Consider the following 16558-nt stretch of genomic DNA (forward strand, 5'->3'; position numbering starts at 1 on the left):
CACGAGCAAATCTCCGCCCCCGCGCCCCATTCTCCCCGGCATCATCAGCTTCAGAGCAGCCGGGGGGAGCGACCCCTGGGACCCTCGGGGCCGGAGCGGGGCGGGACGAAGCCTCCCCCGGGACACCGCGCTGCGGAGGGGCGGGTGGCACCGGGACCGCCCCGCCGCGCTGGCCCCGCCCGTCCCCGGTCCGCCCCCCCCCCCGCCGCGCCCCGGCTTTTCCCCGCCTGCCGCCTCCCCGCCGCTCCGCAGCCGCTCCCGCCGCTCCGTTCTCTTCCGCTCCGCCATGTCCGCCGAACCGGCCCCGGCCGCCGCCGCAGCCGCCCCCGAGCAGACCCCCGAGCCGCCGGCGGGCAGCGGGGAGCCGGCGGAGCACCGGGCGCTGGTGCTCACGGGTTTCGGTGGCTACGACAAGGTGAAGGTGCAGCCGCGGCGGGGCGGCGGCCCCCGGCCCGGGGAGGTGTCGGTGCGGGTCCGCGCTTGTGGCCTCAACTTCTCCGACCTGCTGGCCCGGCAAGGCTTGTACGACCGGCTGCCGCCGCTGCCCGTCTGCCCCGGTATGGAGTGCGCCGGGACCGTCTGTGCCCTCGGCGACGACGTCCGCGACCGACAGGTGAGGGACATCCCCGGTACGACCCGGTTCGGTACGGCCCCGCCCGGCCCCGCCGCACTGCGGTGGCCCCGCCCTGCAGGTGCGGCCCCTCCGGGCTCTGAGCCTCCGGAGGGGCCGGTGCCGGCAGCTCCATCGGTGACCGTCTCTCCGCCGGGGTTCCCCGGCGGGCCGGGCGGGCCGGTCCCGGTACAGCCGCGCTCCGTGCATGGGGACGGCCGCGGAGCGTCGTGATCCCGCCCGCGGCGGCTTCGGCAGCGGACAAAGCCCCATGACAAAGGGGTTGCGTGGGCAGGATGTCACCGGAGCGTCCCTGCCCATCTCTGCCTGAGCCTCCCGGTGAAACGCTTTCCCAGCCCCAGGACGGTGAGAGCATCGCTGCCTCTCCACCCTAAGGGATGGAGTCTTTGGGGTCTGCAGTTGTGGGGAAAAGCTGGAAGCGGTTGTGTTCCTTGGGAAGGTATACTTGCATGAACAAAATGTTTTTGTTAGTGGTGAGTGCTAGTAGGGTGTTGGGCTGAAGCATGGCTGCTAAAACATGAGGCCACACCTAGAATCTTGGGTTTAGTTTTGGGCCCTTCATGCCAAGAAAGCCCTTGAGATGCTGGAGCGAGTTCAGAGAAGGGAACGGAGCTGGGGAAGGGGCTGGAGCACAAGTGTGATGGGAGCGGCTGAGGGAGCTGGGGGTTCAGCTGGAGAACAGGAGCTGAGGGGAGACCTTCTGATCTCTGACCTGCCTGAAAGGAGCTGGGAGCCAGGGGGGGTCGGGCTCTGCTCCCCAGGAACAAGCGCCAGGACCAGAGGAAACGGCCTCAAGTTGCGCCAGGGGAGGTTGAGGTTGGATCTGGGGAACAATTTCTTCCCCAAAGGGCTGTGGGGCATTGGAACAGGCTGCCCAGGGCAGTGCTGGAGTCACCATCCCTGGAGGGGTTGGACAGACGGACATGAGGTTCTCAGGACATGGGGCAGTGCCAGGGGTGGGTTAATGGTTGGACTTGATGATCTTGAGGGGATTTTCCAACCAAGGCTTGACTCCTGGTCCCAACTTGGGCAGGGAGGGCAGGACCCTGCCCTGGTCCCTCTTACCTCCTTGGTCTCTGGAGACCTCCACGTAAGGGACAGCACATGGATACCTGGCCCTGGCTTAGGGAGGACAAGGGTGTGATGACTTCTGCTAGCCTGGGGCTTCCTTCAGGCTGCCTTCTGTTTGATTTTTAGGTTGGCGATAAGGTGATGGTCCTGGCTAGGTCAGGGCTCTGGCAAGAAGTTGTGAACGTGCCAGCCGGTCAGACTTTCCTGATGCCTGAGGGGATGAGCTTCGAGGAAGGGGCTGCTCTTCTTGTCAACTACATCACTGCCTACATGATCCTGTTTGACTTTGGAAACCTGAGGCCCAACCAGAGCGTCCTCATCCACATGGCTGCAGGTAAATGGTTCTTGTGCTGAGACTCTTGGCCTCAACACATCGTTTCTGAACGGGTGGCATGAGCGAGGACACAATCAGAATGGGGCTGGGCTGATAAAATGTCTTGTGCCAGAGATGCAGGCTTCACGCTGACCCAGGCATTGGGAAATATTGAACCCATTTCCCAGCAGCCGGGGTCGGTCACCCCCAGCGTGTCACAGGAGACATCCTGCCATAGGAAAATTCTTAATTCCATCCCCTCCCGGTGCTCTGCAGTTGGTACAAGCAGGGATAATTGACCTATCCAGAGGCTTTTCTGGCCGCTGGGGCTGTTTGCTTCTAAGTGTTTCTCACCGCTGCTTTTCAGGTGGTGTGGGAACTGCTGCCATCCAGCTGTGCAAGACTGTAGAAAACGTCACCATTTTTGGCACCGCGTCTGCCTCCAAGCACGATTCACTCAAGGAGAGTGGAGTTGCTCACCCCATTGACTACAGAACGATGGATTATGCAGAGGAGGTCCGGAAAATCTCCCCCAAAGGTACGGTGTGGTGGAGGACTTCTACAACTGTCTTAGATTTCTTTCACGTCCAAAGAAACTTCTAGTTACTATCAATTCCCTCCAGGTGTTGACATCGTCCTGGACCCCTTGGGAGGATCTGATACGTCTAAAGCATTTCACCTGTTGAAGCCGATGGGCAAACTCATCACTTACGGTAAGCGTGAGCAGCGTGGCCAAACCCCAGCTCCTGGGACCGTGGGATGGCAGGGAATACTCTGTGAGGATGCACAGTCATGATGGAGCATCACTGTTGCTGTGTGTGTTGTATTAATAGTTCTGTTATTTCACGAAGGGCTTTAGGATGCTTCTCCTGGGTGAGGCGCTGAGGGGAGGGAGGTTTGCGCCTTGTCCCGAGAGCTCCGGTCACAGGCTCCGAGGCTCTTCCCTCCCATGGCAAAAATCCCTGTTGGAGTGTGAGCCGGTGCCTGCAGGGGAAGCTGGAATGTCCTCAGGGAGGAACGCTGGCACGGCCGCTTTGTCCAGCCTGCCTTAATGCACAGCACTCATAGAGCCTTGCTTTTCTTCTAGAGGATGTGTGGGTGATGAGGTTTGAGGCCACTGAATACTTATCTCTCCATTCCCCAGCCCTGAAACACTGTGATTCTTGTTCGGCGGACAAAGCCCTCACACAGCCCCCAGCGGGACTGCAGACACTTGCAGCAGTGTCCCGTTGCTCTTGTCCCGGCCGTGGCAGCGTGTGGCTCCCCTGAAGGAGCCGGGCTGTAGGAGAAGGGCAGTGCTGTCCTGCCAGCCTGGCTGGGTGGCACTTGTAACCCTCTCTTGCCAGCACTCCGGTCTAGCTGCACTGCTGCTACCCTCCTAGGAGAGCTGTTGTTCTATATTTTTTGCAATAGATTTGTGCTGATAATCCAAATTCTGCATACCTCGAGGCTGAGGCAGGTACCTGTTTCCATTGAAGGTCGATTGGGCAGATCCTGATGCGATCCATCCATCGCTGTGCCCCGTGTGCGCGGCTGTCACCCTGAGCTGTGGCATGGAAACTCCACTGCCTCTCCTGTTCGTGTTGATTCCAGCTCATCTGTGGCTTCACTTATTTTTAGGGGTAGCAAACGTGCTCACTGGGCAGAAGAAGAACCTCGTGGCTATGGCTAAAACCTGGTGGAACCAATTCAGCATCAACGCCTTACAGCTCCTACAGCATAACAAGGCTGTGTGTGGCTACTACCTTGGATCTATGGAAGAAGAAGTTGAGCTTATCAGAGGTGTTGTAGCCAAGCTGACTAACCTGTACAGTCAAGGCAAAATCAAGCCTAAAATAGACTCTGTATGGCCCTTTGATCAGGTGAGTCTGCGCTAACATGTAAGCTGGCAACACCCAGAAGTTACTGGGCAATTGTTTTCTGCGCAGTGAGCTCAGTGTGAGCACCTCGTTCATGGGGGCTGAGCTGATGCGAATGTTTAATAACCATCTGTTCTCAGACATTCAGTGCCTTTTTTTCTTTTAAGATATTAAGAGTGGGGGGGAATAAAGTGGCTCCTCCGCTCCAGTGTGCAGAGCTGGGCAGTGCCAGACAGTGTCCCTGTGGACCAGGGCAGGTGCTCAGCTGTGCTCAGCCCATGGAAGGGCTGGATAATGCATCAGACCGGAGTCTGCACCCTGTAATTAAGCAGACAGCTGGGAAGGTTGCTGCTGCCCTTCCACGACTGATAAAGAGCCCAGGCAGTGAAGCAGAATGGAACTGGAAGGGAGCGGCAGGGTTTCCAGCAGCTCTGCTATGCTCGGTGGTGTTGCGTTGGTGTGTCCAGGCAAGAGTCAGGTTCTTCCCTTGGAAATAATTTTTGGGTAGGATTTACTGCAGGGGAGCGAAGGATTTGGTAATGACAGAATAACTTTGGTTGGAAAAGACCCTCAAAGTCATGGAGTCCAACTGTTCCCCCACCCCCCAGCACTGCCCCATGTCCCTGAGACCCTCATGTCCGTCTGTCCAACCCCTCCAGGGATGGTGACTCCAGCACTGCCCTGGGCAGCCTGTTCCAATGCCCCACAGCCCTTTGGGGAAGAAATTGTTCCCACTATTGGGCTACCAGGAAAGCTGCCTCGTGGGTGGCCCTTGGGCTGGTTTGGTGGCCCAAGGGACCCGGGAAGGGCATGACCGTGGTGGGTGTGGGTCTCACGAGATTTCTGTTGCTTCCAGGTGGCAGATGCCATGAGGCAGATGCAAGAGAAGAAGAATATTGGAAAGGTCATCCTGGTTCCTGAAGCACCCAAGGAAGAATCCAGAAAAGAAGAGAACTAAGCGGAAGAGCTGTGTGCAGATTGTGAATTCATGGGTTAACTCCCTGATCTCTTTGGGACCTGGAAATGGACAGATCAGTAGCTTCCATCTTCACCAGAACATCGTGGTTACAGTTCAGATGAGGTTTGCATGCTCTCCTTGTGACTGACCCTTTGCCAGATACGCCTCTTGCCTTAGCTCTCTGGTTTGAAGCCTGTTTATTTCGTACGTTATTCTAATCACTTGTTTCTCTCCTGAATTTCCAACACTAACCTTATTTTTCCCTGGCAGTGCAGCTGAAGCTTCCAGGCAGTTGGTATTAACAACTGCATAGCCTGTCCCCATAAAATCAGGATGTAATGTCCTGTCAGTGAGCCCTGCTGAAGCATTTGCATTCTCACCTTTGAGAAGATTGTTCAGCAGGAGAATGGGCCAAACTGAGGATTTTTCCTCAAGTTTGGAAGAGGAAACAGCTGGAGGTAAAGCACATCTGGCCTTGTTTAGTTCCATCACGGGCTACTCTTCTGTTTCCACTAACCACCCTCTTTCTCCTCTGCTTTCATAGACCTCTAACACTGGTCAGATAATAACAGCTCACGTTGTCTTTGCCTTCTAAATAACCACTCTGGCATTTTGGAGTCTATGGCATATCTCATTTAATTTGCGGTGTCTTCTCTGTGCAGTCGGCAAATAACCTGACAGGCTGGTCTGTGTCTGAATACAGAAGAAAAATTTCACTTGGGTAACTTGATCATGTCCATTTTCTGATTCCAAACTGTACAGGGAGATCAAAACTCTGTCTGATTTTTTTAGAGACCATAAGGACTCAACTGTGTCTCAAATGACTGGAACAATTGATGTTGGCTCTGTGCTTTATTAATGTTGGGCTCCAAGTCGGTATTGTTAAGGCTAAACTTCACCTTTGTGTTTGTATTTCCAAGGACTGCGGTGTTGAATTGACTTCAGCAAGATGGGAACAAAAACAAGCCCCTGCTAATGTTTGCTTTGTGCTGTGCCCTGCGCGCTGGGGAGGTGTTGCAGTTCGGGAAGTTAACATGCAAGAACCAGCCCTGAAAACCTGCTCCCCAGGAGCTGGGCTGGCTCTTTCTGGGCTGTGTCACCCAGTAAAGCTATCGCCACGTTCCCCGTTTAGACGGTAAACTGCCCAGCTCTGTGCCAAGCCTCTTGGCTTGGGCATCTTGAGCAGTTTGAATTGTGCTTTTCATTCTTTTCTAGCCAGCTCCTTAGATATCCACCCAAACCAGCCCTCACCTCGTGGTGCAGGGCTCTTCTTCCCCTAAAACTGCAAATCTTGGGACCCTTGGGCTCTCTCCATCACCGAGGGTTTAGGAGCTGCTTGGGGTGCTCCTCCCAGACCACAACGCAGTTTCTCTTCCTCTTTTCTTTCTTCCGTGCATTTGGAAATGTCGCTGTGCAGAGATCCAAGCCCAGTTCTGTCCTGGATGGTGTCCCCCTTCTTACTGGACCCTGTTTTCGGTGACTCCGGTGCCGTTTGTTCTTGCTTTGAGGCTTTGTCACGGGGTTGTAGGTGCTGCAGGCTTCGTTTTAGATTTGAAAAAGTTAAACCTGAGGGCACCAAGAAGAGCTGCCCATTGTGGAAGAGCTCGGGCTCCAGGAGCAAAACCTTGGGACCAGGAGTCCTGCAGAACCAAAGCGGGGAGGTACCGGTGGGCGAAGGGCCCCAAAAGTGAAGCCCCTCTGGCAAACACTGCCCAGGGCTGGGGGTTCCTGGGCAGGTGAGGATGGCGGTTTGTTCCTCAACCAGCTCCAGCCTCCGTTGCGGCTCCTCCAACTGTGCAGTTTGGATTTTGGGTGCTTGGGCTCAGCCCCTGGTTCTGCCACCTCCTAGCAACGCGTAGGCACAGCATCAAGGGTTAACCCTGCTTAACCTGAGGCATTAAAACAATCCCTGCGACCTCAGGAGGGCTGGAGCTCCGTCACAGGTCCTTGTCAGTCCATCTCTCGCACTTGATACGTGAATGTCATAAACATGGTCTGATGAAACGCACAAAGCACAACTAAAAAAAAAATCCAAAAATCTTGCTGCTTCTCCTTTCAACCTGCCCGGTCACACTAATTTAGATTGAATCCAACAGTGTCTAATGCTGCTTTAGCAGGTCTCACAGCAGGACTGTCTACATTGCTGAGATGGGAAGTCTGGACCTGCATCTCCGAGAAACTGGACTTCACCTTGATGAAAGAGCAGCGCGCTCAGACGGCACGCGACCCCGCGCATCTCCAGGTCCTGCGCACTGATAAAGGGGGGGGAAAAACCTATCAGGTCGTGTTTCCCAATACCATCCTCTCCTCGCTTTACCCTCAGCTAAGCACACGCTCAGTGCCTTACTTGGATGGCCTTGGATCGGGCAGCGTAGCCGGGGTCCCGTGGTCCATCCCGGCCAAGGAGGGCAGCGGGAGCATCCCCTGCCGCGCAGCCTCGCGTACGCACACCAAACCAGTACGCCACACAAACCAGTATCTCGGTGCCTTCTTCTACCTGTCCGTAAGGACTGGGAAGTCACTAGAGCCTTTTCCATTCCGGCCTTTCAAAGTATTGCCAAAAAAATAACCTGTTACGCCTCTCGCTAGCTCTGTTTTGTGATGTAGTCTGACTTGGAGTAAGACGCTCCGTTTCTGTGTATTTTACAGCCTTTCCTGGGGGTTCTGTGCTCCTTGGTTCCAGAAGCACTGTTGCGGAGCCTGGCTCTCCCCGAGGGCAGCTGTTGGGCTCAGGCCAGTCCTTGAGCCAGGCTTTATCTGCCTTGGCTCTCTGGGAACAATCCCGGCTCTCTGTGGGTGGCTGCTCGTGTATCTTCTACCAACAAATTCCCAAAGCCTTTACGAGGGCAAGAGCACTGAGCAGTTATTATCTGAGAGTTTAGCACTGACTGGTTTATCTCCCTTGGCAGAAACAATGTTTTCTGCAGAAAAACCAAGATTAAATGTAACCTTGCTCTTTACTGCCTCGCTGCTCAATGCTCTGCTCTAGGTGGTTGTGGTTGGTTGCTTTTTTGAGGTTTTTTTTTTTTTTTTTTTAATGGACAAACATTTAATAGGCCAATAAGTATAGAACCTCTGTAAAACAACTGCAAGTGTCTTAATAAAGTTAACCAGCAGGTTTGTACACTAAGGACCAAAGCAAAAAACAATCCACAAACAAAAACCCTGGGATAAAAATCATTCCACTCAATGTTGCTTAACTGTTTAGGGCAAAGTCGCGCTCTTGAGGAAACAGGAGGTTCCTGTGTTTAAATTGCATGTGCCATTCCAGCTCTCAGAAGTGCAATTTAACATTTATTTGACTGATTGCTTGACCCAAAGGTTGTGCCGTGAGGAGTCCGAGCGGGACGTGTAAGGAGCCCACAAGGAGAGGGGTCCCGGCTCTGCCAGTCCCACCACTGCCAGTCCTGCAATCGCCTTCCCAGACTGGGACTGCTGGTCTGGGACGAAAGGCGGCTCCTTTGCTATCACCAGGCAGCTTTTGTCACCTTTTCTTTTGGCTCTTTGGTTTCTCTCAAGCTCACTAAGCGCAGAAGGGGATGAGAGCAGAGGCTTTGGCTTGTGCAGGGGAGCAGAACCCCCACCAAATACTTTGAGAGAGTTTAGCTGTACATTTCATTTTGGGCACGTATAAAATTAGAATTGATTGAGCAGGGGGAGGTAAGAATCACGGTGGGCTTCAGGCTTTAATTGGGCCACTTAGAGCTGCTATCGTAGGCGTAAAACCACTTTTGTTGCCTAACAAAGTCTGTGCCAAGCCCTGGTGATGGCAAAGCGTGACTGGCAAGTGGTACCTGAGCGTGATGTGAAATGCGTTCTACTCTGAGCCTCTTACAATATACGGTCTGGTCTGTACTGTCTGCGTCGTGTTGGTTTGCGTTTAATGTGATACGAGTGATGCTCATCCTACAGACACGTGGAAAAATATATTCCGCTTTGTGCGTGTAACCAAGTCGGACAGAAAGCAAGTGTGCCAATGCTGTTTACATGACTCTACTGTGTAATGCTCCTCTGTCTAATGTTACCATATGCCTTATGTGTTTCAAATGGTAATTAAAAGCATAACAAAACCCTCAGCGGTATGTGGCTCAGTCTTCTGTGGGAATGAACCTTCTGCCTCCAGCTCAGCCTCTGGGGTGCTTTTATTGCTTCTCCAGGCAATCAGTGGGTGGACACATTCAGTTCATAAATTGTAACTCTCCAGGGTGAGAAGATGCCTCTGTTCTCAAGGATAACTGTTAATTGTTGTGTTGATCTTCTAATGCCCTGTTCTGGAAAGCAGCTATGGCAACTTTTGTTTGCAAAGCTCTTAGCTGGCCCCTGCACTTTACTGTGTCCAGGGGTCTCTGCAGCCAGTTGAGATTGAAATTGTGCCTGGGGTGACGCTAAGACAAGGCATGAACAACCACGACTAAAAGAGATGGGAATAAATCTTGTTTATTTGTGTTTCTCCACTTAAGAGAATTATTCTCATGAGAGGCAGCTGCCCTGGGTGCTAAAAGCTGTTAATAGTGCCCAGGGGAGCAGCAGGTTCCCAGAGCAGGTGCTGGAGCTCAGGGCTGTCTGAAATATTTGAGCGAGGAGCTGAACTTAACAACAGCTCAGTTCTGGCTGAGCTGGAACCTGCCTGGAGCGGGCAGAGGGGGAAGAGACTTCCAGAAGACAGGGCTGGACTCCATTTATGCTGCTGAAAGCCACGCCGGGGCTCAGCCTAGAGCCGGTGTTGAAATAAGCTGCGTAACCGCGTATCCAGGAGGAGCTAGAGCTTCAGGGGGGCTCCGATCCCTGCTGAGGCTTGTGCGGGGCGGGATGGAGGTGCTGCTGTTGCTGATGTGCAGATTTCTGGCTACACAGGAGCCCCTTGAACAAACACCTGCTTTTTTTCCTGAGCGGTCTGCGTTAAGGTGCAGTTTTTTTCAGCTGGAAGGTGACGCGAAGGCACAGGCTGCGGCTGCTCAGGGAGGGAGTCTCAGGCGATGCCCAGTTTCTCCAGCATGGTGCAAACCTCACGGAGATACTGGGCGTCTGGATAACCATTCCTGCGGGGCAGAGAGGGAAGTGGTGTAAATCCTGCTGACGGCGCTAAAATCACAGAGGGGAGCAGCAGTTTATTTTTGCCCCAGCCCTTCAAGAATGGCTGAGGGTGGAAGTGCTGCTCCCCAGGAGCAGAGCTTGCACCCAGAGCTGGCTGCAGAGTGCTGTTATGGGAAAAAAACAGGAAAGGTGTAAGCAAACGAGGCCCAGAATTCATGTTCTTGGGAAATTTAGGGGTCTGGGATGGGCAAGGGCTTTAGCTCCAGCTGGAGGGTGCCAGGGCTGGCCTGTTGCACCACAGAAGCAAAGGGAGGCACCAACTCTGCCATTGTGGGAGCCTGAAAGGCCACCCACGCCAGGATTTGTTGAGCTAGAGCCTTCGTTCTCCTCCAATTGCTAAAAACAAGTAAAACTCAGCCCCTGGAAGCTTGGGTGAGCTGGGCTGTACCTGGCTTTGCCTCCATCCCAGGAGGTTTTGTGCGGAATAAGGCCCCACGTCACTCTTTCCTCGCCGTTGCAGGACTTGATCTGGAAGGTCAGCCCGCGCTCAAAGGCTTTCTTCAGCAGCATCGCCGTCTTCTGCCCGTCCTTGTTGTCAGGCAGGAAGGCACTGAAATTCCCCCCTTTGTAAGGCTGTCCTGGGCGGGGGTCACCAACCTTAGAACGGAAAGAAAGGATATTAAACACCAACATCAAACACCAGCTGGAGTGCTGGGCCTCAGGGCTGGTGTCTGAGAGTCTGGCAGGTTGAAAACACACAGAGGACTGTGGCCTCCCCAGGCTGCTGCTCCCAAACCTGGTGTGGAGCTTTGTGCGTTCCACAGGTCAACACAGGCTGCTCTGCAGGTGGGACACGGAGCTGGGGCTGTCCCCTTGCCGCAGACACACAGACAGATGGACGTACAGACAGACGCACGCACACAGACACACAGAGAGACACACACACAGACACGCAAACACAGACACACAAAGACACACACACGGACAGACACACAGGGACAGACACACAGACAGACATGGACACAGACAGACACACATGCACACGAACAGACAGACGGGGACACACACATACGGGGACACACACGCGGACAGACACACATGGACAGACACACACACATGGACACACAGACAGACACACACATGCACACAAACAGACAGACGGGGACACACGCATAAGGGGACACACGGACAGACACACATGGACAGACACACACACATGGACAGACACACACACATGGACAGACACACACACATGGACACACAGACAGACACACACATGCACATGGACACACAGACACGGACACACAGATAGACACACACACATGGACGGACACACACACACACACACAGACAGACACACACAGGCACACACACGCACAGACACACACACACAAACAGACACGGACACACAGATACACACTGACAGACCCCACCGCACATCCCGCTGCGGGCCGGGGAAGCCTGAGGTGCCACCTACCCCCTGCACCCCATCAGGGATGCTGTAGCCAATCTGCAGCGTGGGGTCTCGGTAGTAGCCTGGCAGACTCTGCGACAGGGACGAGATCTTGAATGTCCCCGAGATCATGCGGCTTGGGGCAGCCGAGGAGGAGCTGCAGCACGCCGGCTGCGCGCTGTCCTCTGCAAAACACGTCCTGCACAAGGCGTGACCGCAGGGTGCCTGGCAGGTCGCACCTGAGCCCTGGCAAGCGTCACACCGGCCCGGAGGGGTCTTGCCGCTTTCCTGTCCGAGGCTGGGACCTCTTGTCTGCTGTGATGAGAGGTCAGAATCCTCCTGCCCGTTGCTCCTGCCCATGGGGAGCAGGGCTCTTCTCTGTCCCCTGGGCTCAGCCGCAGGTGGCAGTTGTGCTGAGGACTCGGGTGGCTCTGCAGCAGGAGCCCTGTACAGCCAGGTGGGCAGGGAGCGAGGGGCACCGTCTGCTGCAGGAACCGGCGAGCGCAGCTGTCCCAGCGCTTCAGTGGGGGCCCCTCTGCCCTTGTCTCTCACAAACTGGAATTTGTCTGGCAAAACCTGCTTTAAGGCGATGTCAGGCTCCCCCACTTGCAGTTTTGGCTTCGACTGTTCCTGGGGCTCCCTCAGAGCAGCAGGACTTGGCTTGTCTGCTACATTAGGGCTCAGAAAGGTGCTTTCTCCTTGCGCAGCTCCAGAATCAACATGGTCATTGGCCTCCTTCTGCCCCAGTGCTTGCTGGAGCCTCCAAGGACTGGGGGACCGCTTTTCCTCAGCGTCTGGTGGTTGGAAAGCCCTGGGCACATCGACGTGTTCTGCTTTATCGCTGATGTTCAGCTGCTGCAGACCCATCTGTAGGGACTCCAGGCTGTCAGGAAGAGCTGCACCCAGCACCATGTCCTGGCTTCTGCTCGGCTGGACAACACTTGAGTGCCCTGTGCTCTCTGGTCCTGGAGACAAGGACGAGGATTTCAGGGCATGGAGCCTCCTGGAAGAAAACATGTGGAAGGCCTCGGTCACTCCTGGCAGCATCTCCTTGGGACAGACAACATGTAACTTGTGTTTGTCTTTGCTGAGTACAATTTGGTGGTTGTTTCTTTGCAAGAGGCTGCACAGCGTGCTCAGGGCACCGTCATCTGGACCATCCACACCAAGCTCCGAGTAGCTCATGCTCTGGCACATGAGATCAGGACACTTCTGCACAAGAGCTTCCACCTTCCATTTAGCGTGGAAAAGCTTGCTCCTGCCGATCGCCTGCAGCGTCAGCACGGTGCAGTCCCCGGCACGATGCTCTGAGATCTGCACACCCCCATCCCTGCACAGTTCATCAATCGCTGCACGATGAGCGTCTTTCAGGTAACACCACTGCAGAGAGTCCAGGCTCATTTCTTCGCTCACCCCACTGCCAGCACCTTGGGGTTTGTCACCTTCCTTTGGCCTTGGCAGGGAGAAGCTGTTGGAACGTCGCAGCAGAGGCCTGGAGTCAGAGGGTTTAGAGTCTAAAGCAGAAGAGGCCCTTGTGGTGTCAAACGTACTAGATGTGCCAGTGAGGGGGTGGGTTCTGATGGGACCTGAGCCTTTCGAGTCCCCAGGATGCTGCGTAGCGCTGTTTTCTTTGCCCCCAAAGGGAGACAGAGCCTTGTGTCTTAGCCTAGCAGCTCCTCTCACGTGGTCCCATTCTTTGGGGTCCTTGTGCTGAAACTCTGCTGCTGACCCCAAAACCACATCTGTCGGAGGGCCACGAGGCTGGTGCTGCTGGGTCAGCGCTGTTGGGTCACCAAGAGCATCTGTCTCTGGTAAATGCTTTCCAGAGAGCTGTGCCAGTGGAGAATCCTGATTCAGCAAGAGGCCCTGGCTGGCCTGAGACCTGTCGGCTTTCAGAGTGCTGAAGTTGGCAGCTAGCTTGAGCTCAGCTTTCAGCTCCGGCTTGCTCGGGCCGAGCTTTGAGGTCGAGGTGTCCACAGGCACTTTGGGCTTGTGCAGCGCAGCCTCTGCGGTGCCGGAGGTCGTGGGGTGCGAGGGCAGAGAGCTGCTGACTGCGTGTGCGGCGGCTCTTCTCGTCCCGAAATCCTGAAGGTTCTGCTTGGCCTGGGACACATCGACGAGGTTTCCGATAAGATAAAGCTGCTTCTCATCCTCATGACACAGCAACTGGGGATAGAGTTTCTGCAAGTCACGTGTCAGAGCCTTGAGCGCCTGGCTGTCCACATCCAGCCCTGCCTTGGTGATCTTCTCCTTGCGCAAGCTCAGCTCCAGCTGCTGGTAAAGCTGCTGCAGGGCCAGGCGCGCCCGTCGCAAGGCGTCCATGTCCCCGGACATTCCTGCAGACGGCTGCAGGTACAGTATGGCGATGCCATCACTGCTAACATCTACCACATCCACACGATGCCGGTATAGCACACCTTGGTACTCAGCAGCGCAGAACCTCTGCATGTACAAGTAAATGTCTGAGTCCATCACCAGGGAAAAGTCCTCCAGCTGTTCCACAGCTTCCCCATCCACTGGGCCCCGAGGCGACGGGACTTGCAGTGCCTTTTCACACACCTGGTCCCAATTTGGCAGCTTTGCCACCTCTCGTGTTGCTTCCGGAGTGTCAGGCACTCGCTGGTGATCATACATTCTGGTCTCTTTGGCCACATGGCTGGAATCTGGCAGGAGGATCTCTCCACTGACTTGGTTCTTGAGGCTCAGGCTGCCCAGCAGGTCTCTGCTGAAGGCCTGCAGCTCCGTGAACGGCCCCTTGATGATGCAGTACGTGTTCTTGGAGTCGAAGTTGAACTGCACGTTGCTGTAGCCTTTACGCAAGTTCCTCAGAAGGGTTTTGCCAGCAGGAAGCTTGCCGTAGTCAACTATCATGCAAGTGCGTATGAAGATCTGCAAGTAAACAGCAAGGGAGTCAGAGAGCAAGGACTAAATATAAGCCCCTCCCAAACCACAGGAGGAGGAAAATGCACCTGACACTTGCCACAGCCCCTAAATTATTATGACAGAAAAGATGACATGATCCTCCACCTCTCTCTCAGCATCCCGCTGCCAGGATGGGAACATAACACAGGCAGGACTGAAAGACCCAGCCAGCCCACAGTCAAAGGCTTTCTGCAAACAAGGAATGTGAGGGGCAGATTGCACAGGGATGTGGGCCCCCTTCTGCATGCCAGGAGCTCTCCAAACAGCCCAAACCAAATAAATCCGCTATCGCTTCTGCATCTGAAATGCAGTTGCCCTCTTGCTGTCCCAGACCTTTGAGCAGTCTGGCGCTACAGCCTTGCAGAAAGGTCTGAAATGCCAAGCAAACTCCCGTGCCCTTGTTTTCGGTGCTCAGACATGAAAACATGAGATGTGGTGACTGCCATACTCTCCCAAAATTGGAAGAGGAAGCAAGAACTCTCCAGTGCCTCCCAGACACCAGCATGTCTGTCTCCTAAGCTCTCCTGAGAAGGAAAGAGGAAAAATACTCTGTGTGTCTCCAGCTAATGACACTAATGACATTAACAGGATCCCCTGTGTGTCACTAGATGGGCTGGGGAAAAGTGCCCCTTCCCTCCAGCCTGACTATTCTTCCTTGCTTTGACAGGCGCAAACACCAAACAACCGAGCGCGGAGCCTGCCTGGCTGACCCAGTGTTATTAGCAGAGAAAAAAACCCAATAATTCTTCATTTTAACATGAATATAAATGGGTTTGCTGTACAGAATCACAGAATGACAGAGTGGTTGGGGTTGCAGGGACCCCTGTAGATCCCCAGCCCAGCCCTGCTCACGCAGGGGCACAGAGCAGATCACACAGGTCGGTCCAGGCGGGTTCGAATGTCTCAGAGAAGGAGACTCCACACCCGCTCTGGGCAGCCTGGGCCAGGCTCTGGCACCGCAAAGGAAAGAAGTTTCTCCTCATGTTCAGATGGAGCCTCCTGTGTTTCAGTCTGTGCCGCTGCCCCTCACCCTGGCGCTGGGCACCACTGAACAGAGTCTGCTCCATCCTCTGACACCCACCCTGAGATATCGATCCCATTGATCAGATCCCTCTGAGCTTCTCTTCTCCAGCTCACCAGCCCCAGCTCTCTCAGCCTTTCCTCACAATAAAGGCGCTCCAGACCCCCCGTCTTTATCGCAACACGCGACCAGGAGCTGCCCGCTCCTCGCTACCTCATCGGGGCTCAGCTCCGCGACGTGCGCCGTCACCTCCAGCGCGTATTTCTTCCCTCCGACGGACAAGACGTGATCCTTGGCCTCCAGAACCCTCTGGGCCACTGTGTGGGAAGAGACCCCGCGTCAGCCCGGCCCCAGGAGCAGCCACCCCGGGGCGGGGGGGACCCGTTGGGGCGGCCGTTACCTTCCGGAGCCTCGAAGGTGATGAGGGCGCAGGGCGGGGGCCCGGGCAGCACCCGCACGTCCGCGATCTCCCCGCCGCCGTTGCGGGAGCGCAGGAAGTGGATGGTCAGCTTGTCGGCCAGCCGGTCGGCGGGCAGCTCGGCGGGGAGCCCGCCCACCCGCACCGTGCGGCCCGCCATGCCCCGCCGAGCCGGGAGCCCCGGCAGCGGCTCCGCCCGCCCCGCGGCGCTGGGTCCCGGGCCTGCCTTTCGGCCTCGCCGCGCAGGGCCCCGGCGCGGCCCCTGCACGGCCCCGCTTCCCGCAGCACCGCGGCCCGGGCCCTAACGCAGCCGGGAAACGAAAGCGAAAGCGCGGCCGCCCCGCCTCGGCCGGCACCGCCCCCGGCCCGGCCCGACCGAGCCCTCGGCCCTGGTGCCCACAGAGCCCGGGGCTCCTGCGGTGGGGCCCGTTCTCATACAATCACAGGATGGTTTGGGTTGAAGGACCTTCCCAGCTCCCCCAGTGCCCCCCCTGCCCTGAGCAGGGACATCTGCACCAGCTCAGGTTGCTCAGAGCCCCGTCCAGCCGTGCCTGGGATGTCTCCAGGGATGGTTCAGCCACCACCTCTCTGGCCAACCTGGGCCAGGCTCTCACCGCCCTCAGGGCCAACAATTCCTTCCTCATGTCCAGCCTGAATCTCCCTCTTTTAGTTTAACACCATCACCCCTTGTCCTATTGCAACAGGCCCTGCAAAAAGTCTGTCCCCATCTTTCTTCTAAGGCTGGAAAGGCTGCAATGAGGTCTCCCCAGAGCTTCTCTTCTCCAGCTGAACACCCCGACTCTCTCAGCCTGTCCTCCCAGCAGAGCTGTTCCAGCCTCGGATCATTTCTGCGGCTCCTCTGGCCCCGCTCCCACAGG

The 16558-nt window shown here is 55.7% G+C and overlaps 2 protein-coding genes across 2 annotated transcripts; one reads left to right on the forward strand and one right to left on the reverse strand.

Moving 5' to 3' along the window:
- The first annotated feature begins 243 nt into the window (after positions 1–243).
- Positions 244–8897, forward strand: VAT1 (vesicle amine transport 1). The gene is made up of 6 exons (XM_065651330.1): positions 244–613; positions 1829–2036; positions 2383–2553; positions 2639–2728; positions 3636–3877; positions 4731–8897. Exons 1-6 carry the CDS (start codon positions 287–289, stop codon positions 4830–4832), a joined length of 1140 nt encoding a protein of 379 aa, XP_065507402.1. The 5' UTR covers positions 244–286; the 3' UTR covers positions 4833–8897.
- Positions 8898–9273: 376 nt separating this feature from the next.
- LOC135998203 (uncharacterized) lies at positions 9274–15976 on the reverse strand. Its single transcript, XM_065651342.1, has 5 exons — positions 15663–15976; positions 15476–15579; positions 11344–14208; positions 10315–10523; positions 9274–9871 (listed from the first exon to the last, which is right to left on the reverse strand). Exons 1-5 carry the CDS (start codon positions 15838–15840, stop codon positions 9802–9804), a joined length of 3426 nt encoding a protein of 1141 aa, XP_065507414.1. The 5' UTR covers positions 15841–15976; the 3' UTR covers positions 9274–9801.
- Between the last annotated feature and the right edge of the window lie 582 nt (positions 15977–16558).

This window comes from Caloenas nicobarica, chromosome 24 (genome assembly GCF_036013445.1).
Source record: "Caloenas nicobarica isolate bCalNic1 chromosome 24, bCalNic1.hap1, whole genome shotgun sequence".
Classification (NCBI taxonomy): domain Eukaryota; kingdom Metazoa; phylum Chordata; class Aves; order Columbiformes; family Columbidae; genus Caloenas; species Caloenas nicobarica.

Coding starts and splice junctions, on each gene's coding strand:
- VAT1 (XM_065651330.1), top strand. CDS start 287: ATGTCCGCCGAACCGGCCCCGGCCGCCGCCGCAGCCGCCCCCGAGCAG. Junction 614..1,828: donor ACGACGTCCGCGACCGACAG/GTGAGGGACATC, acceptor TTTGATTTTTAG/GTTGGCGATAAGGTGATGGT. Junction 2,037..2,382: donor CCTCATCCACATGGCTGCAG/GTAAATGGTTCT, acceptor GCTGCTTTTCAG/GTGGTGTGGGAACTGCTGCC.
- LOC135998203 (XM_065651342.1), bottom strand. CDS start 15,840: ATGGCGGGCCGCACGGTGCGGGTGGGCGGGCTCCCCGCCGAGCTGCCC. Junction 15,580..15,662: donor CACCTTCGAGGCTCCGGAAG/GTAACGGCCGCC, acceptor CTTCCCACACAG/TGGCCCAGAGGGTTCTGGAG. Junction 14,209..15,475: donor CGGAGCTGAGCCCCGATGAG/GTAGCGAGGAGC, acceptor GTTTACTTGCAG/ATCTTCATACGCACTTGCAT.